Source organism: Euprymna scolopes, chromosome 18, assembly GCF_053919585.1.
Source record: "Euprymna scolopes isolate OS-2025 chromosome 18, ASM5391958v1, whole genome shotgun sequence".
Taxonomy (NCBI): domain Eukaryota; kingdom Metazoa; phylum Mollusca; class Cephalopoda; order Sepiida; family Sepiolidae; genus Euprymna; species Euprymna scolopes.
Window position 1 is genome coordinate 108,080,999 of NC_136499.1, and position 26,447 is coordinate 108,107,445.

Here is a 26,447-nt window from a genome sequence, read left to right on the forward strand (position 1 = left end):
AGAAACCCAATTATCTTTACATTCATACCATAGTATCTTTAACATACGTACGTATTGTCACGGTTTCCAGATTATAAATTATTTGATCAGGAGATCCTATTTATTAAAAAGAAGAATAGAAGCTGATAACACACTACAAACATTAAATTAGTTTGTAGATATGATCATTCAATGTTCGTAGCATGTGATCACCTTCCATCCTCCTTTTTAATAAATAGGATCTCCCGATCACTGAAGATGCAACGTAAAATAATTAAAAAAAAAAAATGACGTCGCTTTTGGGCCATATGTGAAACTAAAATAAACCTTCTTAATCTTCTGGCTATGATTCAAGGGTAGTATCTGTTCAATCTAAAGATGGCATAATGATATTGTGGGGTTTCTGTTCACACCGGGTGTCCATACAATTGAAAATATGTCACAAACCCCTATAAGAATATTGGAGATAAACCGTAATAACCCAACATTCTGACACTACATTAACCAGATTACTTAGAAAGTTTGACTAAAGGGCTACAATAATATTGTGGTGTTTCTATTCATGCTAAACGACTACAGAATGCCCAGCAGCAATAAATTACATATGAAAGATACCACTGTGGAATTTCCACAGGTCCTGTTAATATGAACAATTAATATTTAACAAAAACATAAAACTACTTTTCATGCATAAACAGATCATTCTGCATTCTTCCATGGCTGCAATCTTTATAAATTACTCTTAAAACGGGGAAAGTGGGTGGGCTTTAACTATTCTGTAATTTCACCTAACAATTTAATAAGCAAAAGATATTGTAAAAATTGAACCTAACTTGGAAATATGGTTCTTATTTAGATTAGTACTTATGGTGGAAATTAAAAGTAAAGAAAATACAGAAAAATCTTTATAATGTTTGTACTCGTTACAGAACGAAGACGTCATATTCCAAAAATCATATAAATCGATCAAGTAGTTTTATTTAAAACAAAGAAAATCAAAATTTATGATTTTTAGCGATTTTACTACTAAACTGCATTGAACGTAAAGCTGAGTTTTCACTTCTCAACTTCGATTTAAGTTGTTCCCCTTTTTTATTTCATTGGATTTAATCATAGCCAACGAAAACACTGACTCGCTTAGTCATAAAATTTAATTTGCTTGAATAAAAAAAACAAAAAACAAATATCTAATCAAATTACATGATTTTTGGAATATTTTATCTTCATTCTGTAACTAGTATGTACATCATACTGTAAATGACCATTATGTTCGCACCGTGTTTGTTACAGTTCAAACCTCTTTTGAAATCCCACGCCGTCCGGCACCATCGAAAAGGAACAAACAAAACAAAAATAAATAAATCTAACTCGGCTTTTCTTTTTAACACAAGTCGTTTATTACCGTTTTTCTTTCTTCCAGTCTCGACACCAACTTAAAAGTATCTCTGTGGCTGTGGGGCGACATATCCATCTCTCCTGGCTGGTGTTTCCTTTTCTTTCAACTACATGCTGGCCACAGCCAGCCCATTCTTGCCTTCACTTTACACGCCCATCTTCTTCGGCACCGACTTTGTTTCCCTTGACCACGTGGTGCCCTTTTCTTCCAACGCAAGTCGAAGCACACTTGCCAATTTGCATACGCATTCAAACGCTGCTCCTGCTACTAATACAATTGTTTGCCATCTATCCTTCGGCTGCTGCTACTATTCTCATACGTGCTCATATGCGCTTTGTTACAATACAAACTTTTCTGAATTTTCTTTAATTGGAAATGCCACCAAGTGCCAATCTGAATAAACATTGAAAATACTAAAAAATACTACAGCATGTGAACTGCAGAAATACTAATATATTTTTAGCGCTGATGATTTACTTGCAAGTTCAAGAAGCACCTTAGGTTGCAATGCACTGCGTTTTTGGTGAACATACAGAATAGTTAACAAAGCCCTTCCTTATGTTAAAAAGGGGTTTCTAAATAATGTTATTACTGAGAAACAGATTTATAATGGGGAGGGTGAGGGCTTTGTTAACTACTCTTTTCCTACACTGGGTTACCTTTTTTGGTACTTTACTTATGCATTTATGTTACCGTGCTGAAATAATAGTATTTAGAAGGCCATTCTTAACATGAAGATGGGGGGGGGTTGTAATTCTGTACTTTCAACTAGTAATTTAATAAAAAAAAAAAAACGATATCATAAAACTTGAAAATACCATGGTAATGTAAGTGCATGAGCAGCCCTATTCTTTATCCCCAGCGTAGAAAGACAGAGTAAAAAGATTTGTTATTTAGATCGATTGACCTGAACAGAAATAAATACTCCACACTCAAATCTATGAAATTATAATAGGGCCAAATGATACTTCTGTATTTATGGACGGTGCTATTTTTGGCTTTTTTCAAATCCCTCAGCACTTGCTGTGGGTCTGTCAGACTAAAATCAATCATTATAAAAAACATGTCAAATGCAGAATATTTTTTTGGCACTTGTGCACTACTAGGACGGCATCAGTTTTTGTTTTATAGTTGAGACATTCAGAGAGTGCATAGCAGAGGCAGACAAATGCAATTTCAGGACGAATCAAAACTAAATGCGTTTCTTTTAATTATTATTAATGCATTTTTTTTTTGAGAATTTTTTTTTTTAAATAAATATAAGAAACTTATAAAAAACACAAAATAGAGTTCTCTTTTTTAAACAAAAACATTTTTTATTTTTAATAAAATATGAGTATGCATTATTGAAATGAATTTTTAGAAAACTTTTTCTTTCAAAATTTAAAATTTTCGTGAAGTCAAAACTTTTTTGTAATGAATGAATGAATTATCTGCCCCTGCTATGCACTCCTCCCATGTTCCAACTGAAAACCCAAAAAGTGATCCCTTCCTAATAGTGCACATGAATTTATTATATTTTTAATTTCAATAAATCTTAATAATATTTGGGGGGATATTCTGTATAAGATACTTTTTAATGTTTGATTATAGTCTAACATGACAGGCCCGCAGCAAGCATCGGTGGACTTGAAGAAAGCCCTATTTTTTTCTCAGGTACTTGTACAGTTTAATCAAGACATAAAAAAAGAATGAAAATATCGAAAAAAAAAAAAGAAAAGAAAAGAAAAAGTCATATTGTACGTATCCGTTTTGGACTGAAGATCTCCGAAATAAAATTTCACTTAATTTGATCAAGTAGTTTTCTTTTTACAGCGGAAAAACACGTTTTTATGACAGCACGTTGAAGATAGACATTTTTGAATTTTTGAACACGCCACGGGGAGATAACTCAATTTAAAGCACTCACAGTGACACTCCCTCCTCATCTTAGCTTTTCTTCCTAAAAACCGAACCTTTTGCTCGGTATCATAAAGTGTTTTTTTAGCTGTAAAAATGAAAAGTGAAATATTTTTCGGAGAACTTCATTCCATAACGGATACGTACAATTTAAACTTTTTTTCGATATTTTCATTTTTTAATGTCTTGATTAAACAAGTACCTTAATTTTCACGATAACTTTGTTTATTAAGTTGTTAGGTGAAAGTACAGAACAGTTAACAAAGCCACCCTCTCCCTGTGTTAAGAATGTATTTCTAAATAATAACGTTATTGTTTCAGTACAGTCTGTAAACGGCAGAAGTACCAAACAAATTTAAACAAGCGAAAAAGAAACCCAACTTCCTGGGTGTCGTCAAAATATCAACAAATAAAAACAGACGACGAAATTTTCCGGCGTGTCACTTAAAAATAAATACTTTAATATTAATGGTCGACCATAGAGATCATTATCTTGGGGATGGATCAATAATACTGAGAGTTTAGAGGCTCTCATTACACAGAAATATTTTCATTAAGTACATAAAATGTTTAACGCAGATTTATTTACCATCTTGAGAAAGTTGTCCGACCACGTCATCCTCCATGGTGAATGGTGATGATATTTCCCTGCAGACGATTTGGGTTTTTATTGAAAAATAAAATTAGACCTTAGATGAATTATTGAGGATTTTACATAACATTTTGGTATATCCAGTGTATATCTTTCGAGACATTGGTTCACATTTACGTTTAAAAATAATTAAAATAAATCTGAAAACATAGTTGACATTTACAACGGCAAAAATTACTTGAATAGCTTATCACGTCAGCAAATAAACAAAAACATTTTCGTGTGCTTTCGATTGTCAAGACACTACTGTAGTTAAGTCCGACATTTACAGTTTATAAAGTGTTTATAAACTTTGTTTGATAACTCTTAGATTAATTATTTCACTGTAAAAAAAATAATTTTCTTATTTCGAATTATTTAATCAAGTAAAAATTCCATTTTTTTAATTCGGTTACTAAATTTAAAAAGCGGGTTTGTATTACTGTACAAAAAGATTCGAAAAAGTTGTCAAACAACAAATATATAACAAATAAATGTTATCAAAGGCAAGATAAGTTACTTTTCTACCAAACTGGATATATTTTTTGTGTTTTTATTCAATGTAACATGTTTATTCAGCTCGAAAAACATGCAGTGTTTACCGATGTATTGGAAAATTCAAAATGGCGCCCGACACTCTCTGTAACATGGTAAGTTTGGGAAAAGTTGTTATAAATAATAAACTAGACAAAATACTATTAAAAAAACACCGAATATATGTCAACTTATGTCACGGTAACATATAATGAGCGAATTTCTAACAGTATTTTGTCTAGTTTATTATTTATAACAACTTTTCCTGAACTTACCGTGTTAAAGAGAGTGTCGGGCGCCATTTTGAATTTTCCAATACATCGGTAAACACTGTATGCTTTTCGAGCTGAATAAACATTGAATAAAAACACGAAAAATATATCCAGTTAGGTAGAAAAGTAACTTATCTTGCCTTTGATAACATTTATTTGTTATATATTTGTTTTTTTGACAACTTTTTTACACGGTGGTCACCACTTATCAAGGCGCGGAAGCCACTCAGGGATAAGGGTTATTGATAATACATGACTTTAAATTTAGTAATCAAATAAAAAATGGAATTTTTGTTCGAGTAAATAATCCGAAATAAGAAAAATTATGCTTTTGTTTTAATTTAATTATTCTTACTGAGCAATAATTTATATCAATTACTTGAGAAAAGCAAATAAGTAAAATAAATAAAACATTGTTAATGAATGACCGTTCTGGTAAAAAAGAAAATGTACTGATGTCGGCCCACTGCTACGAATTCGGAATCGGGGCATGTGAGCGAGAAAAAAAAAGTAGAAACAGGTAGACAGCAAGTACAACACGAGAACCTAGCAAAAAAAAAAAAAAAAAAAAAAGAGTGAACAAAATAAATGGTTAAAATCAAGTTTCGTTTGTCTTCGTGAGCTGGCTGATCGTAGTGCTTGCTTCCTTCATGATGAATGGCCTGGAAAAATTCCTTCTGAATGTTTACCAGTTTAATTTTTTTGTTTTTTTTTTATTCTGAAAAATAGCCAAGTTCGTTTGCATCAGTGACTTTTCCAGGGCATTAATCGTGAAGCACAACGATCAGCTGACAAAGATTGTAAACAAAGACGAGCGGAACTTATTTTAACCAAATCCATATAGAACAAATGGTAAATGTGTAGTTTAGTGGCGTAAATTATTTGACAGACAAAAAAATTATAAAAACTATTTATTTAAAACACATTATTATTACTCAAATAAAGCCAGAAAAAAATTCATTTTTATTATTTTTTCATAATTTTTTATTAGACTAAATGTACGACAAATGAAGCTGCTGTATTGCTTTTAAAATTTGGCCGCTCTTAGGTTTAACAGATTGGCCTTTATAAGGACAAATTTGACCTTTTTTACGCACTGTCATTGCAAAAAAATATGGCGGCCAAAAACAGTTCATGAAAGAACGTAAAAATGACCAAATTTGGCCTTAAAAAGGCCAATCTGTCAAACCTTAAATTTTTAAAGGCAATACAGCCGCTTCTTCGATTATCGTTATTTTGTTTTTTTATTACATTTTCACCAAAAACAAGGCACATTGCCACTTTGGTGTAGGGGGGCTACTACCAGGGACATAAGCTACTGGGGTACTATATAGGGAGTTGGACAGTAAGATGTCGGTTCACGTTACATTTGAACTTCTGCATGTCAGTACAGTTGGGGAAGCAGGGAGCCGGAATGGAATTCCAAAGTCTAGAGGTTCTGGGGAAGAAAATACTGGAATAGAAAGCTCTCCTACATTTAGGGATCTCCACTCTGTAGGGGTGTGATTTAGCTGCTTTTCAGGTTTGTCGAGGGTGTTTACATCGTGGGGGCACAAGTGCTTGCAGTTCGTCAGAGCATTCACCATTAAAATACTTGTAGAACAAGCAAAGGAATGCAACATTTCGTCAGTGGGACAGAGGCTGAAGCTTAGATGACAGTTCAGGACCTATCAGGTTGGAGACTCTCTTTTGGGCCTTGTCTAGGAGTGAGAGACTAGTAGCAGATGCACCAACCCAAATACGACCACGATACTCCATACATGGGCGAATGGTAGCCTTATAGAAGTACAGGATACTTTCAGGCGTTAGTAGCTTTCTAGCATGGTAGAGAGAGCCTACCTTCTTCGCAGTGGTCCTGGCAATGCTCTCAATGTAATTGTTCTAACTCATGTTTCCTGTGAACGTTAGGTCGAGGAGTTTAAAAGAAGTACTTTCAGATAATGAATCTTTGGCCATTGCTATTGGTGGTAGAGAAGGTTTCTTGTAATTATTGAAGGCAGCATTGAATGTGACCATCCATTTTTGTCTCCATTCCACTACAGATTGGAGGTCATCCTCTAGTGTTTCTGCCATTTCCTTAGATATGTGTTCATTTGTTTTCCTGTCGTGCCTGTTATAGAGTGTGGTGTCATCAGTATATATACCCATCTCAGAGGCAATTTTGTCGGGAAGGTCATTTATGAATATTAGGAATAATAAAGGTCCAAGGATAGACCCCTAAGGCACTCCTGCATTTATCTATCATATTGTTTAGATGTACGACCTTCGAGGACAACCTGGATTTTTCTCTTATCTAAGAAGGATTTAATTATGTTAAGTATTCGTCCAGTGATACCGTATGATCTGATTTTCCTGAGAAGACCTTCATGCTATACCCTGTCAAAAGCCTTAGATATATCTAGAGCTACCACTCTATCCTTCCCTGCTTTGTCCAGTGAATGGTATATATGTTCAGAGATTACAGTTAGGACATTTTTTGTGGAACTGGCTTGCCTAAATCCATATTGTTGGTCGGTCAGAAGTTTAGCATCTGTAAGGTGATGGACTAGAGCTTGGTTAATTATGGACTCAAATATTTTAGCGAAAAGTGGGAGGAGGCTAATCAGGCGATAATTTAATGGGTCAGTTCTTTTGCCAGAATTCTTGAAAACTGGTACCACAGAAGCAGTTTTAAAAATGATAAAAAAATATTAAAATGAAATTTTTGGGGGCTTTATTTCAGCTTTAGGGTCTAATAATGTGTTTTATATAAAATAAATAGTTTTTATTATTTTTTGTCTGTTAAATAATTTACGCCGCTAAACTACACATTTGCCTAACAAATTGTTATCAAGGGCAAGATAAGTTACTTTTCTAGCTACCGGGATAAGTTTTTAAAAACTTATCTTAAAGCGTTTTTTTTTTTTTTTTTTTTTTTTTACTTGAAAATAAAAGTAGTTGTCTATTGAGTTAGAAGGAAAAAAAATGACGGTCTCCTTACAGCAATATCCAGATAATCGCTCGAAAATCGAAAATCAAACAAAATACTGGTAGGAGCACATCCATTAAATGTCACCAAATGTATATTCTAGTAGTATTTTGCTTAATTTTCAATTTTTAAGTTTTTTGAATTTGAATTTTTCCAGTGCCCCTCGCCCCTCCCTCTCTCACCGTGTTAAAAATGGCTTTCTAAAATATCTAAAAAGTTTGAATTATTTGCAGTTATCTCCCTTGTTCTTCCAGATTGTTTTCAAGATAGCGTATGTGATTGTCGCTCATCATTTAGCCATAACATTTGATTTTCTTATTTAAAAATAAAAGTACCTGATCAATTTACGTGATTTTTGGTGTACGCTATTTTCTTTCCGTCACTGGTATGTATATCATACAGATTTTTCTTAGTTTTTTGGAGCGAAGGGGGGATGTAGTACAAGCAAGCACCTTTATTTAAATACGAACATTTTCATTAAAAAACAAAACAAAACTCTTTTTTCCCCTTAATGTCATCTGCTACAGAACTGCTGTTTAAATCAGCTTTTCGTTTCGTTGAAATTTTGAAAACCCAACCTATTTCGAGTTTTTGCACAATCTCACTATTACAAATGCTGTTTATAGGTGCATATTCTTAAATCATTAAAACTATCATGTTTTTTTTCCTTCTTAAATTTATAGTAGCGCCGCCCGCCGCCGCCATATGTATACACAAAGTTTAATTATAAATATGGAAACAAAAACTGTTTACAATTGTTTACGTTAAAAAAGAAAAACAAAACTGACACGTTTTGATTAATTTATAAAACTTCAACAGTTTATAAAATTAAAACTTACGAGCTTGCCAGGATTCGAACCTGGAATCTTCTGATCCGTAGTCAGACGCGTTATCCATTGCGCCACAAGCCCCAATGATTAATCAAGTTTCTTAAACAAAATAAGTAGAAAAAGCGGTAAATTCAAAACAAAATGATAAAAAAAATAACTTTTTTTTATCATTATGTCGTTTAATACGAAATTAAAATTCTTGAAAGCAAAGGATTTTTTGGAAAATATTAAATTACGAAATCGTAGTGCAATGATACAAGGTATTCGTATTTCCGCCTTTCCGAATTTCGAAAAAAAAAAGATTTTATATGTTTTCTAAAGAAAAAAAAAGTAACGCAAAGTGCAACTTATGCAAAATAGCGCACTAAGGAATTTCACCGAGAAAACAGAACACCCTCTTTGGTAAAAGTGCATTTTAGACGCGTAAATTAAAAGCCTTAAATAAAATCATAATAAAAACTGACTTTATTTTGTAGGGTATTATTTTACTTTAAGGCCCGTCTCACATTCGTATATAACAAAAAATATTTTTTTGTAGATTTCGGTGTGTTAAAAACGAATCTGCAAACCGTTTCCGTCGCAAAAAAATAGTGTCCATTATATAAAGAAATTACTTTATCGAAAAGTGGGTGATCACTTTTACGTGTAAATTTAACTTTAAATGAGCACCCACTTTCTGGCCACCTGAGAGAGGGGGTATTTTTTGTGTCTTTATTGGCTAAAAAGTTTTTTGTTTGATTTCTTTTGCATGGTATTAACCCCTGAACTTGGAACTCTTCCATTTCACAGTCTAGCCTTCGTTTACGCTACGCGCGAGCATAAACGAAGGCTGTTAAATGTGCACTCGCGTAACAAACTGCCTTGTCACAGTGTAGTATTGGCGAAAAATTAAAATTCGACGAAAAACAAGTAGTTTTCCAAATATTAAACCATGTAATTCACGGGTGGCCATTTTGTACGCGCAAGCGCGCGCATGTGGTCGCGCAGGCTACGCTGTGAAATGGAAGAGTCCCAAAGTTCAGGGGTTAATACCATCGCGCGCTTGCGCGTACAAAAATGGCCAGCCGTGATAACATAGAATTACATGGCTTCATATTTGGAAAACTACTTTTTTTTCGTCTAATTTAAAATTTTCGCTAATAATACACTGTGACATGGCAGTTCGGTACGCGAGTGAACATTTTTTAACAGCCTTTTTTATGCTCGTGCGTAGCGTAAACGAAGGCTGGGCTATTAAATGGAAAATAGTCCCAGAGTTAAGGGGTTAATACCATACAAACGATAAATTTGCGACAGAAACGGTTACCATATTCTTTTAAAGCACACCGAAAACTACAAAAAAAAAGAAGAATTTCTATACGCATGTGAGACGAGCCGTAAAGTAAAATAATACAGATTTTTCTTTATTTTTTAATTTCCTCGTGTCTTTATTGAAAGATGAAAACAGAAAAAGCAATCGAAAGAACCTGTTAGCCAATAAACACTTAAAAAAACAAAATGCCCCCTCTCTCAGGTGGCCAGAAAGTGGGTGCTCATTTTTAGTTAAATTTACATGGAAAAGTGACCACCTATTTTTCGAAAAAGCAATTTCTTCATATCATGAAAACTATTTTTTGCGACGGAAACGGTTTGCAGATTCGTTTTTAGCACACCACACCGTAAAAAAAAAAAAAAAAAAAAAAAAAATATGTATATATATATATATATATATGTATATATATATATATATATATGTATATATATATGTATATATATATATATATATATTTATATATATATATATATATTTATATATATATATATATATATATATATATATATATATTTATTTTATTTTTTTTAATATATATATATATATATATATATATATATATATATACTAGCAGGGGTGCCCGGCGTTGCTCGGGTGTTTGGAAGTGTATGCTGTGCAAAAAAATCAAAAAAACAAAAAAAATGGTCAATTTTTTAAAACTTTGACCCCTATTATGACCCCTTAAAATTTATAGTTTCGGGCTCAAATCACTTTATTAAGTTAGATCCAGGTTCAAGGAACCTATATCTAAAATTTCAAGTGTCTAGACCCAAAATTGTCGGAGGAGTTTGGTAGAGTTCTTAAAGGTCAAATCGTTGAAATTTGACCCCTTAACAGCCAAATTTCTGGCTGACACCCGTCACATCGATTTTCCCAAATCTCAGTACCCGGTATTTCAAATTTCGAGTCTATAGACTAAAAATTGACAGAGTTATTGCGTAGGGAAATGTACACAGACAGACACACACACAGACACACAGACACACAGACAGACACGTTCACTTTTATAGATATATAGATAATTAAATGAAAATTATGCATGTAAGAATATGAATATTTGAGGCAGAACACAAGCAAAACATTTGATATGAGTTAAAACAATAAACAAATATTAAAATTAAACAATTTTTTTAATCAAAATGATTTTTTTTAAATCAAAATGAATGTTTTTTAATCGAAATGAACAATATTTTTTTAAAATCAAAATGAATATTTTTTTAATCAAAATGAATATTTTTTAATCAAAATGAACCACAATATTTTTAAATACAAATGAACAACAATATTTTTTCAAAATCAAAGCAATATTTTTAATGGGTTTGTATTACTGTACACATAGATTCGAAAAAGTTGCCAAAAACAAATATATAACAAATAAATGTTATCAAAGGCAAGATAAGTTACTTTTCTACCAAACTGGATATATTTTTCGTATTTTTATTCAATGTAACATGTTTATTCAGCTCGAAAACCATACAGTGTTTACCTATGTATTGGAAAATTCAAGATGGCGTCTTAGTCCCTCTTTAACACGGTAAGTTTGGGAAAAGGTGTTATAAATAAAAAACTGAATAAAATACTGTTAAAAACTCGCTCAATATGTTACCGTGACATAGGTTGACATATATTCGGCGGGTTTTTAATAGTATTTTTTCTAGTTTTATATATATATATATATAAAAAAAAGATAAGTTACTTTTCTACCTAACTGGATATATTTTTTACCGATGTATTGGAAAAGTCAAAATGGCGCCCAACACTTTCTTTAACATGGTAAGTTTGGGAAAAGGTATTATAAATAATAAACTAGACAAAATACTATTAAAAAAAACACCGAATATATGTCAACTTATATCACGGTAAATATAATGAGCAAATTTCTAACAGTATTTTGTCTAGTTTATTATTTATAACATCTTTTCCTGAACTTACCGTGTTAAAGAGAGTGTTGGCCGCCATTTTGAATTTTCCAATACATCGGTAAACACTGTATGCTTTTCGAGCTTAATAAACATGTTACATTGAATAAAAACACGAAAAATATATCCAGTTAGGTAGAAAAGTAACTTATCTTGCCTTTGATAACATTTATTTTTTATATATTTGTTTGGGTTTGTATTACTGTACACAAAGATTCGAAAAAGTTGTCAAAAAAAATAAATGTTGGGAGTGAAATGGAATATACATATACGACAGTTTCAGCATAACATGAAAAACACTGGAATCTTGAAGAGTGATTCTGAGGGACCACCCAACAACCATTTATATTTTTTATATATAAATGTTATTCCATTTGTCTCATGTTTCCCCAGAGTCTGCTTGCATGTCTCTACATCTTCTTTTTCTTTTAGCCTCCGCTTCTAGGCTGAGTTTTGGAGCAGGTTCTCTCCCGTCTGACTAGTTTATCGAAAACTCCTTGACTGACTAAAAAGTTCTTATCTTCTCTTTTCCGGTGACATTGCCGATTAAAGGATACGTCTCCTTAATGGACCTCTGGTCACTTATCTAAATGTGGTGCGTTTAATGTCAATTATTATTTTGGATTTCTAAATTCTTATGTTTATAGCTAAGTACACCTAAATCTATGAGCATATCAAATAATTAACTTTCAGCAAAAGTTATTTTACCAAAACAATATTTCTCTTCTTAGCCTAGCAAGGTCACTGGCGTTGTCCAGAATCAGCATGTCCCAGGAAGCTCTATACAACAGAAGGAAGAAAACGAAACATATATAAGGAAGGGAATGCATGCATATTAAAATAAAAATAAATGAAACATGCTCTCTCATGTACATTTCAACGGAGAGATTTTTTTTTGAAGATTCTAACCATCCCTTTAATTGCACTTGGTTCACCGGGTATATTTGCTAGGTAGTTTTTGAAATTCTTGTTCATGAGTCTGGTTGCTCCTATATTTACTGGATATCTCTCTTGTGGTCACTTTCAGAACAAAAATTCATTTGGATGTGATGTTTTGAATATAATAAACTAGTTATGACCAAAGTTTCATTTCATTCGGACAAAACACTAAGAAACGGGTCATAATTTTAGTTTGGGCCCGTTTTTTGGGGTCACCCTATATATATATATATATATATATATGTAGAGACATGGTGGAGTATCTACTCAAATGCTGTTAATGAGGTAACAGCAATAGAAGAAAATGCACCATTCTTTGTGTCAAGGCGAACTTATTTGGGCTTTGAAGACAATGTTATTTTGAATATTTAGTCAACGTCTACTTGTAGGGTGAAGTAATCCTTGTACAGAGATCCAAAAGACACTTGAGGATCATGTCTAGTAAGCTCAGGACATTTATCTTTTATATTATGGACTCTCAAACCTTTTTCATCATACAGACTACTGGACTTGTCATCGCAAAATGAGTTTAATTCTTATATCACATCAAAACGTAAAGAAATTTACAAGTGAATCATTAACAGATGGAATCAAGTTACAGAGAGCAAAAGTTGTTGTTGTTATTGTAATGTTGTTCGGGACCTAACACATTGTATGCCTCAGTCGCAAAGTGGACAAAGAATAGAAAAGAACTTCAACTCACTTTTTTGTTGTACAACGGCATTTATTTCCTCATTCTCTTGTTACTGCTGTGCACTGTGATGTCCCTCATGTCCCTCATATGATTGTCATATGAGTGCGCGCTCGAGAATCGTCCATGCTTCTATCATGATCCTGAGCATTATCTCCGTCTCTAACGTGATTTCCTTTTCTAAAAGATTTATTTTTCCCTACTGGTGTGTGTGTGTGTGTGTGTGTGTGTGTGTGTGTGTGTGTGTGTGTGTGTGTGTGTGTTCCTGTAGGGAAAACCGTAACTTACATGAATAGTGTGTGTGTCTGTGCTTTGTAGAATTTGATCGCTTGACAAGAAAAAATAAAATGGTGACCCCGCAGTTGCTTTTGTACTTTATGATCACGCATGAGTAATGCAGACTCTCGCCATCTCTTTGCAAATGAGACAATACCAGGCGCATAAAAGAACCATGGAGAGAACGGAAGGTTGAATTGGAGGAAGGTGTGTCACGGGTGATGGGCTAAGTGTATCAGAATTTTTGTAGGAATTTTTGACACCCCTAACACGAAACTGCGAATAAAATATAAAAATCTCGTAATTTCTCTGTTAAAAGTGGGTTGTTTATTTTCTTTATGGATTATACTTCCAAAATAAACTATTAAAATTGTTTTAAAAGTAATAGAAATTTTTTTTTTTTTTTTTAAACAGTAATGAATTTTCCAAACTCAATATTTTTCAATTTTTAAACTTTAAAAATCTATCAAAATTTTTCTATTGATTCTATTTTTACGATATTTTCAGGGTCAATGTGAAATGTTATGCTCTTTCCAATAAACCGAATATAATATTTTAGACAAACGTTTTTTTTAAATTCACGCCCCCCCTCATTTTCAAGTGTCTATTAAAAAGTAAATAATTAATTTACTCACCGAAAAGTAAATAATTAATTTACTCACCGAAAAGTAAATAATTAATTTACTCACAAATTGAAGAGAAAAGATCAATAAATAATATATTCAAATTTAAAACAAAAAAAAAAGTAGTGTTTTTTTAGAATTTTACCTGTAAAGTTTGAAGTTTAAAACCTTTTTTTTTTAAACCACGTTATTTGTTTTTTCTTTTTTTTTTAATGGAACCTTGGTCCTTGCTCCTTTAATTGAAAAAAAAATAGGGCTTGAATTACATTTTTCGAGGAGTTATAAGCTTGGAAAGACAGGGGGTCGAATAATTCACGCCTCCCATTTTGAAATGTCTATTAAAAAGTAAATAATTAATTTATGTACCAAAGTCTTATATATCACAAATTGAAGAGAAAAGGTCAATAAATAATATATTCAAATTTAAAACAAAAAAAAGTAGTGTTTTTTAGAAATTTACCTGTAAAGTCCGAAGTTTAAAACCTTTTTAAAAAAAAAAACACATTGTTTTTTTTTTGTTTTTTGTTTTTTTAATGAAATCTTGGTCCTTGCTCCTTTAATTGAAAAAAAAAAAAAATTGAGCTTGAATTACATTTTTCGAGCTTGGAAAGATGGGGTGGAATTATTCACTATTTTCACGAAATTTCTGACACACCTAGTGATGGGCACTTCTGCAGGACAATGACATATTAGCAACAGAAACAACCCACTTTTAACAGAGACGAGTTATCGATCCTTGTTTTTCAAAAGAGAAATGACGTCTAGCGGGCATTATGTGAGTCTCAAATATAAACAAGTGTTTACAATAACACAAAAATATATAATAATGAAATAAATAACACTAAACTATATGAAAAGCGAAACATTTATTCGATAAAAAATGTATCAAAATATAATTTTAATGTATTAATATAATTATTTTTCAATGAGTGATTCATAATTGAAAACAAAATAATAAATTTGATAGAAACTTGAAACATTTGTTTGTTTTTTTACAGTAAAATTGTATAAAAATGTATGAAAATATAATTTAAAAAACATGAAACATTTGTTTGTTTTTTACAGTAAAATTGTATAAAAATGTATGAAAATATAATTAAAAAAACATGAAACATTTGTTTGTTTGTTTTTTTTACAGTAAAATTGTATAAAAATGTATGAAAATATAGTTTTAAAAACATGAAACATTTGTTTGTTTGTTTTTTACAGTAAAATTGTATAAAAATGTATGAAAATATAGTTTAAAAACATGAAACATTTGTTTGTTTGTTTTTTACAGTAAAATTGTATAAAAATGTATGAAAATATAATTAAAAAAAATGAAACATTTGTTTGTTTGTTTTTTTACAGTAAAATTGTATAAAAATGTATGAAAATATAATTGAAAAGACATGAAACATTTGTTTGTTTGTTTTTTACAGTAAAAATGTATGAAAATATAATTTAGAAAACATGAAACATTTCTTTGTTTGTTTTTTTACAGTAAAATTGTATAAAAATGTATGAAAATATAATTAAAAACATGAAACATTTGTTTGTTTTTTACAGTAAAATTGTATAAAAATGTATGAAAATATAATTTAGAAAACATGAAACATTTGTTTGTTTGTTTTTTACAGTAAAATTGTATAGAAATGTATGAAAATATAATTAAAAAACATGAAACATTTGTTTGTTTTTTACAGTAAAATTGTATAAAAATGTATGAAAATATAGTTTAAAAAACATGAAACATTTGTTTGTTTGTTTTTTTTACAGTAAAAATGTATGAAAATATAATTTTAAAAAACATGAAACATTTGTTTATTTGTTTTTTTACAGTAAAATTGTATAAAAATGTATGAAAATATAGTTTAGAAAACATGAAACATTTGTTTGTTTTTTTTTTTTTATAGTAAAATTGTATAAAAATGTATGAAAATATAGTTTTAAAAACATGAAACATTTGTTTGTTTGTTTTTTTACAGTAAAATTGTATAAAAATGTATGAAAATATAATTGAAAGACATGAAACATTTGTTTGTGTGTTTTTTACAGTAAAAATGTATGAAAATATAATTTAAAAAACATGAAACATTTGTTTGTTTGTTTTTTTACAGTAAAATTGTATAAAAATGTATGAAAATATAATTGAAAAGACATGAAACATTTGTTTGTTTGTTTTTTACAGTAAAAATGTATGAAAATATAATTTAGAAAACATGAAACATTTGTTTGTTTGTTTTTTTACAGTAAAATTGTATAAAAATGTATGAAAATATAGTTTAAAAACATGAAACATTTGTTTGTTTGTTTTTTACAGTAAAAATGTATGAACACATAATTTAAAAAACATGAAACATTTGTTTGTTTTTTTACAGTAAAATAATATTAAAATGTATGAAAATATAACTGAAAAGACATGAAACATTTGTTTGTTTGTTTTTTACAGTAAAAATATATTAAAATATAATTTAAAAAACATGAAACATTTGTTTGTTTGTTTTTTTACAGTAAAATTGTATAAAAATGTATGAAAATATAATTGAAAAAACATGAAACATTTGTTTGTTTGTTTTTTACAGTAAAAATGTATGAAAATATAATTTAGAAAACATGAAACATTTGTTTGTTTGTTTTTTACAGTAAAAATGTATGAAAATATAATTTAGAAAACATGAAACATTTGTTTGTTTGTTTTTTTACAGTAAAATTGTATAAAAATGTATGAAAATATAATTAAAAAACATGAAACATTTGTTTGTTTGTTTTTTACAGTAAAATTGTATAAAAATGTATGAAAATATAGTTAAAAAACATGAAACATTTGTTTGTTTGTTTTTTACAGTAAAAATGTATGAACACATAATTTAAAAAACATGAAACATTTGTTTGTTTGTTTTTTTACAGTAAAATTGTATAAAAATGTATGAAAATATTATTGAAAAAACATGAAACATTTGTTTGTTTTTTTTACAGTAAGATTGTATAAAAATGTATGAAAATATAATTAAAAAACAGTAAACATTTGTTTGTTTGTTTTTTTACAGTAAAATTGTATAAAAATGTATGAAAATATAATTGAAAAGACATGAAACATTTGTTTGTTTGTTTGTTTTTTACAGTAAAAATGTATGAAAATATAATTTAAAAAACATGAAACATTTGTTTGTTTGTTTTTTACAGTAAAATTGTATAAAAATGTATGAAAATATAATTTAAAAAACATGAAACATTTGTTTGTTTGTTTTTTTACAGTAAAATTGTATAAAAATGTATAAAAATATAGTTTAAAAAACATGAAACATTTGTTAGTAATTTACAGTAAAATTGTATAAAAATGTATGAAAATATAGTTTAAAAACATGAAACATTTGTTTGTTTGTTTTTTACAGTAAAAATGTATGAAAATATAATTTAAAAAACATGAAACATTTGTTTGTTTTTTTACCGTAAAATTGTATAAAAATGTATGAAAATATAATTTTAAAAGCATGAAACATTTATAGAGGTTTTAAGAATAACTTGTTTTTTGTACAGAAAGATTGTAAAAAAAAAAATGTATGAAAATATAATTTTAGTTTGCACGCACTTTTAGAAAAGGAAGAGCTATTGACCCCTGCTCTTTGGCTGACAAGCGATATTTGTCGGCTGTTCTTGAAACTAAAATGCACACATTCACCTCATGTCACTGACATGCTGAATTGCCGGGTGACGGACACGTGCAACACACTGTTTAAATTAATTTTAAAAAAAAACGTAAGCAGAAAAAAGATCACACAACTTTATTGAAACTAACTTTCTAGCTAGATTTCCATGAGTTGTATTGATTACTACTTATTTGATGTGGAGAGTGGTTGTTCAACCTATTATGCGCCATATCTATTACTTGAAAATGCGTTCATATAGGACTGAACTGCTGATAAATTTGTGCTCTTTTTTGTACAGTGTAAGCATTAGCTCTCAGCAAGTTGGCACCACATGTTTAGCAATTACTTTCATTGCTTTTTGATGGAGATGTTATTAATTCTTCCATTAGGTAAAAAGTAAAAAAAAAAAGAAAAGAAAATTCTCCAATTCATTTTATTTTAATCTGAAGTAAATTTTGGAAAAGTGTTTACACATCTCCTCCAATATAATAAAGAATTGTTAGAAAGCTATCGCAATACGTCTCATCTTCGCTGACGATATAGTACTGATGGCACATTCTCCTCAGGAACTAAATGACATTCTAAACGACATCCACTCTATGAGCCAACCAGTTGGCCTCAACATGCATCTTGGAAAGACCAAAGTGATATTAAACCAGCACGTTGCCAAGTCCCTAATAATTGTTGATGGAAAGACCATTGAGGAAGTTGAAAGCTACATCTACTTGAGAAAGAAAATGACGAAAGATGGAGATCTCCTCCTTGAGATAAAGAGAAGGATAGCATTGGGATGGGCAGCGTTTGGGAAAGTGGAGAATATCAAGAAAAGCAAATATGTCAATCAAACGGAAGATCTTCAATGAATATGTACTACCTGTGATGATCTACGGTAGTGAAGTATGGGCCCTGACAACTCGCCAAAATGAAATCGTGGCAGTAGCACAAAGGAAGATGGGGAGGATAATGTTAAGCATCACTCTACAAGACAGAAAGACAAACATCTGGATCTGCCAACAAACAAGAGACAACATGACAACAGATGGTCCATCAGGACAACAGAATGGACAGCTCATGAACATAAGAGGTCAAAGGGAAAACCAAGATTGAAATGGAGGGACGATCTGATATAACACATGGGTCCCACATGGCAGCAGATAGCTCAAGACAGAGTTAGATGACTAAAGTCCAGAGAGGGGTTCCTCATTGAGTGATAAAACCCTTGTTGATTTGTCGATTATCATAATACAAAATAATGGAAATTTGCCGGTATTGATGAGGGAAAACGAATAAGTAATTTTCTATATATTTATTTATTTTGCTTCAAAAGCAAATTTTACTTGATTATTCAAAGCTTCTACAGAGTGATCGATTGTGTGTGACCGTGTTCCGTGATATATTTTGAGGAAAATACTCTTTATCAAATTGTAAGTGTTCCAAATCTCTTGAAACTGTAATGTTGTTGTTATGTTAAACCGCATCTCCTTATAATAATCTAATATATAAACGGCTATATGTCTGTCTGTCTGTCTGTCTGTCTGTCGTCCTGTCTGTCTCTATATTTTCAAACTCTATCTCCTCCGAAACTAAAAGTCACAGAGTGGCGCTAGGGGCCTCAAATGATTGGATTTTTACGGACCGTTCTTTTATGGGTCTTTAGCCAGTTAGGATAGTTTATAAAAGGTCAAAAATGGGAAAAAATCGTTATACATTTTATACATTCATAATAGCTTATTTTTAATTTTTTATTTTTAGCTGGTGCATGTGGGTCACGTTGGTACAGTGGTAATGTCACCAGCTTTAAATGCTACAGTTTTGGTTTCGATTGTAGCTGATGGCATCCAAATACTCTTCTTTTTTTTTTTACTTTTAAAATCACGAATATATACGAAACCTGGACAAATTAAAATATTATATTTAAGCGTATTTTCTGACTGGGTAAAGCTGGGTGCTACCCGCTCCCCCGCTACTCTATAATAAAATAGCAATTACTAAAAATTACAATTCAAAGAATTTTTTTTTTTTCTCTTAAAAGGAATAGTATATAAAAGTTACGCCTCCCCGGCGGGGAATCGAACCCCGGTCTCCCGCGTGACAGGCGGGGATACTTACCACTATACTACCGAGGATCAGCTGCTGGATGAGGGAAAAATTTACATATAATAATTTAGTGCATGTATAATTTTTTTATTTTAAAAATTAATTTTTTTATATTAAATATTTTATTGATAAATGGATTGCAAAATTATTATTTATATCTTAAAATAATACACTTTCATTAAAATATTTACAAATTACAAAAAAAAAAAAAGGGGGTCTAAAACATCAAAATGCAATTAAACATATTTTTCCTATTTAATACCAATGTAAGATCGTTATTTTAAAAATGTGAGCAAAAACGAACAATTTTTATGTTGCGAAATAAATTAATGTTTTGATTTCGAGATTTGTATAAAATTATCATTAAGATGTGGATGATCCTTGCTTGGAATTGACTCATGATCGTTCTTAAAACTCACAAAAACGAATTCACACAATCACGTGACAAAAACAATAATGGCGAAAATTTTCTACTTTTACTTTCGTTTCCGCAGTAGTCGTATTTTTAACTTAGAACCCCGTACAAGAATTTTTTTGATTTTTTTTTTTTTACTAATCAGCTTTCGCTTATCAAGGCCAAAAGGCTGTTCAAGTATAAAAATTAAGCAGAAAAACGATAGAATAATTTAGATACTTATGTAGAATTGGATGGATCGGCCTATTTTTTTTAGATAGGATTTGCAAGTAAAATTCAATTTTCACGGTATCTTGTTTATTAAACGGTTAGGTGAAAGTATAGAAAAGTTTGAAAAAAAATTCCTCGTGTTAAGCTTGGGTTTATAAATGATAACGTTATTATTTCAGCACGCTCTGTATTTTGCATAAGTACTATAATTTAAAAACAAAATGAATGAAAAAAAAAAAAAGAAAAAAAGTTCCCTTTTCTTAGTGATGTCAAACAAAAACCAAAGCAAATAGATGAGATATTCCATAAGATTCCCTCCTGCGCTACAATAGAACCTGGTGTCGTGCTCAGTTGAACCATGAGGACCGTTGAAATATTGGTAATATCGTAATGATTTATCAGAAATTATTTACAATAAAATGAGTTTTAGTATAGTTTTAATTATCTCAAGGAAACAACTTATTTTTTTTTTTACTTTAAACCATGTTTTAGTTTGTTTTTGTTTTTTTAAATATACGTTATTAAATATTAAACATATTAATTTTAACTAGTTTTATTGAAACGGAAAAAAAGCCGGTCAAGAATAGAAACAATATCAGCGAAACAAAAGGGGAGATAACTCAGTTCTTAATTTTTGGCCTCGGAAAATTTAAGTCACGTGATATTATTTTATACGGTGTAAACTCAAAATACGTCACCTCGTTTGAGATTACCATGCACTTTTATCAATAAAATTTAAAACGGACAGAACACAATTAAATTTCAATTAAAAAAAAAACAAAATACACAGCAGATATAGCAGATATAGCTTATCTGTAGCTTATTCCCTAACACAAACAGTCCCGTTCCCAATTCGCTTCTTAGATCGTGTAGATCAGCAAGCCTTACTTCTAGATTTATTCCTAACTAAAGTAACCGAGGATTGTGTGACAAATGTCCATGGTCCATTCAAGAATGACGATCACCTTGTAATGTAGCTTGGCATCACCCTAAATTCCCGATCCTAGGCTGATGAGCCATTGCAAAAAAAAATTATAAGATGCTTCAAAAAGGCGGATTGGAAAGCCATTAAAGGACACATTAGAGATGCCCAATGGACCAATATTTTTTTTCGTTCTGCTAAACAGTGTGCCAATGAGACAAGTAAATAGTGTAAAGAAGGCATCATTGAAGCATATGTTCCTACACAGAAGTATTATACCAAGTCCCACCCATCGTTATTATCAGATGGATAAGTTAAATAGTTAAAAATGGACCAACTTTATTGTACATTTGTGTACAAAACCATTTTAAGTCGATTTATGTATGCTAAGTGCACATTTTTTTTTCTAAACCATTAGAAGAGAGAAAGGGAATCTTATTGGTTTATAAACAAGTTACAACTGCCAAATTCCAATTTTTTTTTCAATTTTGTCCCCCTTAGCAGCTATTTTTACTGTCTAAAACCCCATTAAAGAACGGTCCGCAAAAAAATACTATCATTTGATTCACCTCATACCACTATGCGACCTTGTGTCTTAGCGGAGATGTACTTTGAAAAAATGGAGACAGACAGACAGACAGACATAGTGAGTTTTATAAATTAGATTACTACATCATTTTTTTTTGTAATTATTTTATCATTTTACTTATTTCAGCATGGTATGTAAGTACATCAAAGTGTTTTTACTTGAAATTTGATTTTTAATTTTGATTAATAATAAAGAATTTCATACTTTTTTTTTTTAGATATTCAAAAATATATTTTGGTTATATTCAGCTAATGTACTTCCTAATTTTCTGCAGAGCGCTACTGAAAGCGGTGACAAGACAAATCAATTCTTTCGTTTTTATGATTTTTTTTATGATGTTTGAAATTTTGTTATTTTGATTTCAATAATTTCATTTTGTTATATTACAAAAATGAGCAAGAAGGACAAATGAAGAAGTTCCGTTTGAACTTTTAATCAAGGTCAATGCGGTTGTAGCAGGTGCTGTTGGTATTGTCAGTATGTGCCGGTGATGGCGGAGGTAGTGATGGGGATGTCGATCAGCTGCTTTGAGTAAGGATAGTAGTCAGTCGGAAGGCTCTTGGGAGTAGTCTGAGCAGCTGCTGCAGGTATCGTCTGGGGTGAGGTCAACGACAGCTGGCTGCTGTTGATGCTGTGGCTAGGGCTGTTGCTGATGTTGTTTTAGGTGAGGTTGACAATGGCTGTCTGCTACTGATGCTGTGGCTTCGGCTGCTGCTGAGATGGCAGCATGGATGGACAACTCCACTGCTCGGCGATCTAGCCTATTCTGCCTGGTTGTCAAAAACCAGCTGTATTTATACTTGGCCCTCGGACGTAGTTGAAGACATGATGGCTCCGGGACATTGATACATCTTTTAGTTTTAGAGCTGTGTTAGTTTCCACATGTTAACATACAGCAGGAAGTCATCTGTTTGGCGGGTATGTTTGCTTTGTTCGAACATGCTTTTCTTCACATATACACACCCACGTGTATGCACATACACACACACACATGCACGCATATACACATCCTCACACACACACTCACATTCATGCGCATACACACACACACACACAGGCTAACGCACACACACACACCCGATCTGTGACGTCACTTCCTTTAAAGTGAAAGCCAGACATGCACAGTCAGAACACTGACCCCAGTATAAAAGTCAACAAAACCTGTCAACTTCCCTTTTTCGTCCGGACCTGCGTTCGACCTGTTGAGTCGACGAACCGACCGCGCGACCTAACATCATTTTTCCTGCTACTGTAATGTGGAGTAAGCGTACGTACACTTTATACGCTTTCTCTCTCCATCTCCCTTTCGTTTTGGCCCATCAACACAGACATGTGCGCGACTCTCTACTGAGCTTAACCCTCTCTTTCTACAGGCCGGCTTGTCACTTCGCGTTTCTCTATTGCATTCCCCTTTCCTTCCATGCGCGTAGCCGTCAACGGCCGAATGAACACGTGTACACCCAAGACTTTCATTTCTCAACAGAAAATAAATGACATGTTTATTCCATTCCGCAACTGAGTTCTTTGTTTCCTTCATTCAATTTGTTTCATTATTTTTTCTTGTAGCGAGTTTAGGGTATTCATATCCTGGTCCGCAACAACTTGTCCATATCAGATTTATGCTGATAAACTTGTGGATGCATTTGAGTGAGAATTATGTTCTCATAGTGTTCTATGAGTTAATTATTTGTGTCGATGTACTTGTAGGAGGGTCATTGACTGTGATGTTCATACTTCAAACTTGATTCTTTTTCTGTTGAATGGTTCCCTCTAGTGGTTTTCTTGCTGGGATGACTTGCAAATTATGCTGTTGCTGCAGACACAGAAAAAAAAAAACAAAAAAAAAAACAGGCTTTGATTCTCTCATGTGCATTTGGTATGTCCGTTTAGTTTATGCTGATGAACAGGGTACGTCCCAGCACCACCATTGTTGTCACTGTCACTGCTCCTCATTCACTCAAAAAAAAAGTCACTCATTCACGGGTTAGCACGATCCTTTGACGCTTGTATTCAGCTAAAACAAAAGGAAAAATATCAGATAATAAAATAAACTATCAAATTTGGAGTTTGTATTACAATCCACAGAGGTGCGAAAAAGTTTCCAAAAAACAAATCTATAACACAAATAAATCAAAGGCAAGATAAGTTACTTTTCTACCTAAATCGATAAATTTTAGTTTACCTACTCAACGAGAACACGACTGTTTTTGTTTTAATAATTATTTTTTATTCAAAAATAAAAATTTCAATTTGGCTTGAACTTTGCAATTTTTGAATTATTTTGTTATGTTTTTTTTTTTTTTTGTTTTCTTGCCGGATATAACAAACAAACAAAATTAAAAAAAAAAAATGGTGCTTCTGCAGTTCTGCACTTATGTTACCCGTGATTTTTTTGAAAATGGTTTTAAGTACCTCCCACAATATTTGGAGTGTTTCTAATTGATTTTAAATGTTTAGAATTTGCGTCCATACCCCCACCCCTTCACACTTTAAGTAGATACCACCCTCCGCTAATAAATTCAGTAGATAATACGGATTTCACATGCACATATAAAATCACAGAACCAATGAGGATGGTTTTCATTTATTGATCCGTGCTGAAATAATAACGTTATTATTTAGAAAGCCATTCTTAACATGAGGATGGGAGGGGGTTCTGTACCTATTCTGTACTTTCACCTAACAATTTAATAAAACCATATATTGTAAAACTTTAATTAAACTTGAAAATACTATTTATTTAGCGCGGATCAATAAGTGCACTTGCAGCAAATAAAATTTCACTGCTTTTTCGATATGAGAAAAAAACAGCGACGATATTGAAATGAAAACTCGGTTTGGCAACCATCGTCATTCTGTGACAGGTAGGTACACGATAAAGGGTTTTCTTTATTTTTGTTTATCACTACAAGTGCTAATCTGGACTTGCACCAACTTTCCTGTTAATAATTACCTATAACTATAATCTCCCCCCTCCCCAAAAGAAACATATAATAACAAAATAATCCGAAAAGTACAAAGTTTCTTTTCTTTTTTTTTTTTTTTTTCAGAGCAAAAACGGAACGCTTCCTGCAACGCCGCTGGCGCTGCGTAGAACATTGTAGTCAGTGCGTTTTTGCAATGGGAGCCTAGCCTCACTCGTATTCATTTTTTTTTTTTTTTTTTTCACTTTCTTAATTTCATCGGTAAATATTACCTTACGCTACAACAGAACACCGACCACTGTAATTTGTTGTTTTTTTTTTTAAAGGGTATTCGGGGTTGCTAACAACAAATCTGATAATTAAATCTGCTGCAAATTTACCGTTTGCTACGATCGGTTTCTCACTGAAATGCGCGCACGTGCGTAGTCACTTAATCTTTCACAAGGTGTATGAATACATGGCGGATATTTTAAATGACAAGAAATATTTTTCATAAAAAGTTTTCACCTCATTTAATAGTAAAAATCATGCTGTCGGTAAGTTTTCACGAGCGGTTTACAAAAAACATTGTTTTTCGTTCTTTTTGTTGAGGAGTATTTAATTATAGAACTTGTGTAGTTTAACAGGTGCTTCTTCAGTTTAATTAACCGTTTTTCAGTAAGTAACGCGCTGCCATTTACCCGAATAGAATACCGTTTAACATTTCACAGAAATTCTGTATTTACATTGGGGGTAGGGGTGCGGGGGGGTGATCAGCACCCCCGCCCCTACATCGCTCCAAAATGAAATATTAAACAGTATTCTTCTCGGTAAATGTCGGCGCATTATTTACGGAAAACGGTTAATTAAACTGCAGAAGCACTTGTCAAACTACACAAGTTCTATAACTGAATATTCCCCAAAAAGAACGAAAAACATAAAAAGGCTTTTTTAATCCGCTACTGAAAACTTAATTTTTTAGATCAATTAAAAGGGGTTAATACCATGCAAACGGTAAATTTGCAACGGATTTGATTATCCTATTTTTTGTCGAATACTCCTAAAAAAATACTAGAGCGGTCGGTATTCTGTTGTAATATTTACCTTTTAATTTATTTTAATAAATACTGTTTTTAATTTGTGGTTCTGTCTTTACATTCATTTCTTGGAATTTACCCCCTTCCTCCCTCCAATAAACCTTACCTTTTTTGCGCCAACGCCGGTAGTTGGGAGGGGTGATTCCAGTTATATGTGGCATATTTAGCCATTTTTGGCGTTTTTTCATTATTGGTCGCCATTAAAGTTGATAGTGATTACGTTGGATACTGAATATCTTCAAATACGGATAACTGCTTGTTTGTGCAAAAAATAAATGCGAAATTCGTTCTCAGCATATCCGAAGACCTCTAAAAG

At 31.7% G+C, this 26,447-nt stretch overlaps 1 protein-coding gene and 2 non-coding genes across 3 annotated transcripts in view; all 3 read right to left on the reverse strand.

Annotated features, from left to right (window-relative positions):
• The window catches only part of LOC145297749 (conserved oligomeric Golgi complex subunit 5-like), a 60,526-nt gene extending 56,333 nt beyond the window's left edge, over positions 1-4,193 (reverse strand). Inside the window, exon 1 of the mRNA XM_080143980.1 lies at positions 3,864-4,193. Coding sequence (XP_080000106.1) covers positions 3,864-3,900 — 37 coding nt within the window. The 5' untranslated portion in view covers positions 3,901-4,193. The remainder of the gene's footprint in view (positions 1-3,863) is intronic.
• A 4,324-nt stretch (positions 4,194-8,517) lies between these two features.
• On the reverse strand, positions 8,518-8,590 carry Trnar-acg (transfer RNA arginine (anticodon ACG)). Its single transcript has one exon. It is a non-coding gene; the product is annotated as a tRNA-Arg (tRNA).
• An 11,362-nt stretch (positions 8,591-19,952) lies between these two features.
• Trnad-guc (transfer RNA aspartic acid (anticodon GUC)) lies at positions 19,953-20,024 on the reverse strand. The gene has a single exon. It is a non-coding gene; the product is annotated as a tRNA-Asp (tRNA).
• Positions 20,025-26,447: the final 6,423 nt, after the last annotated feature.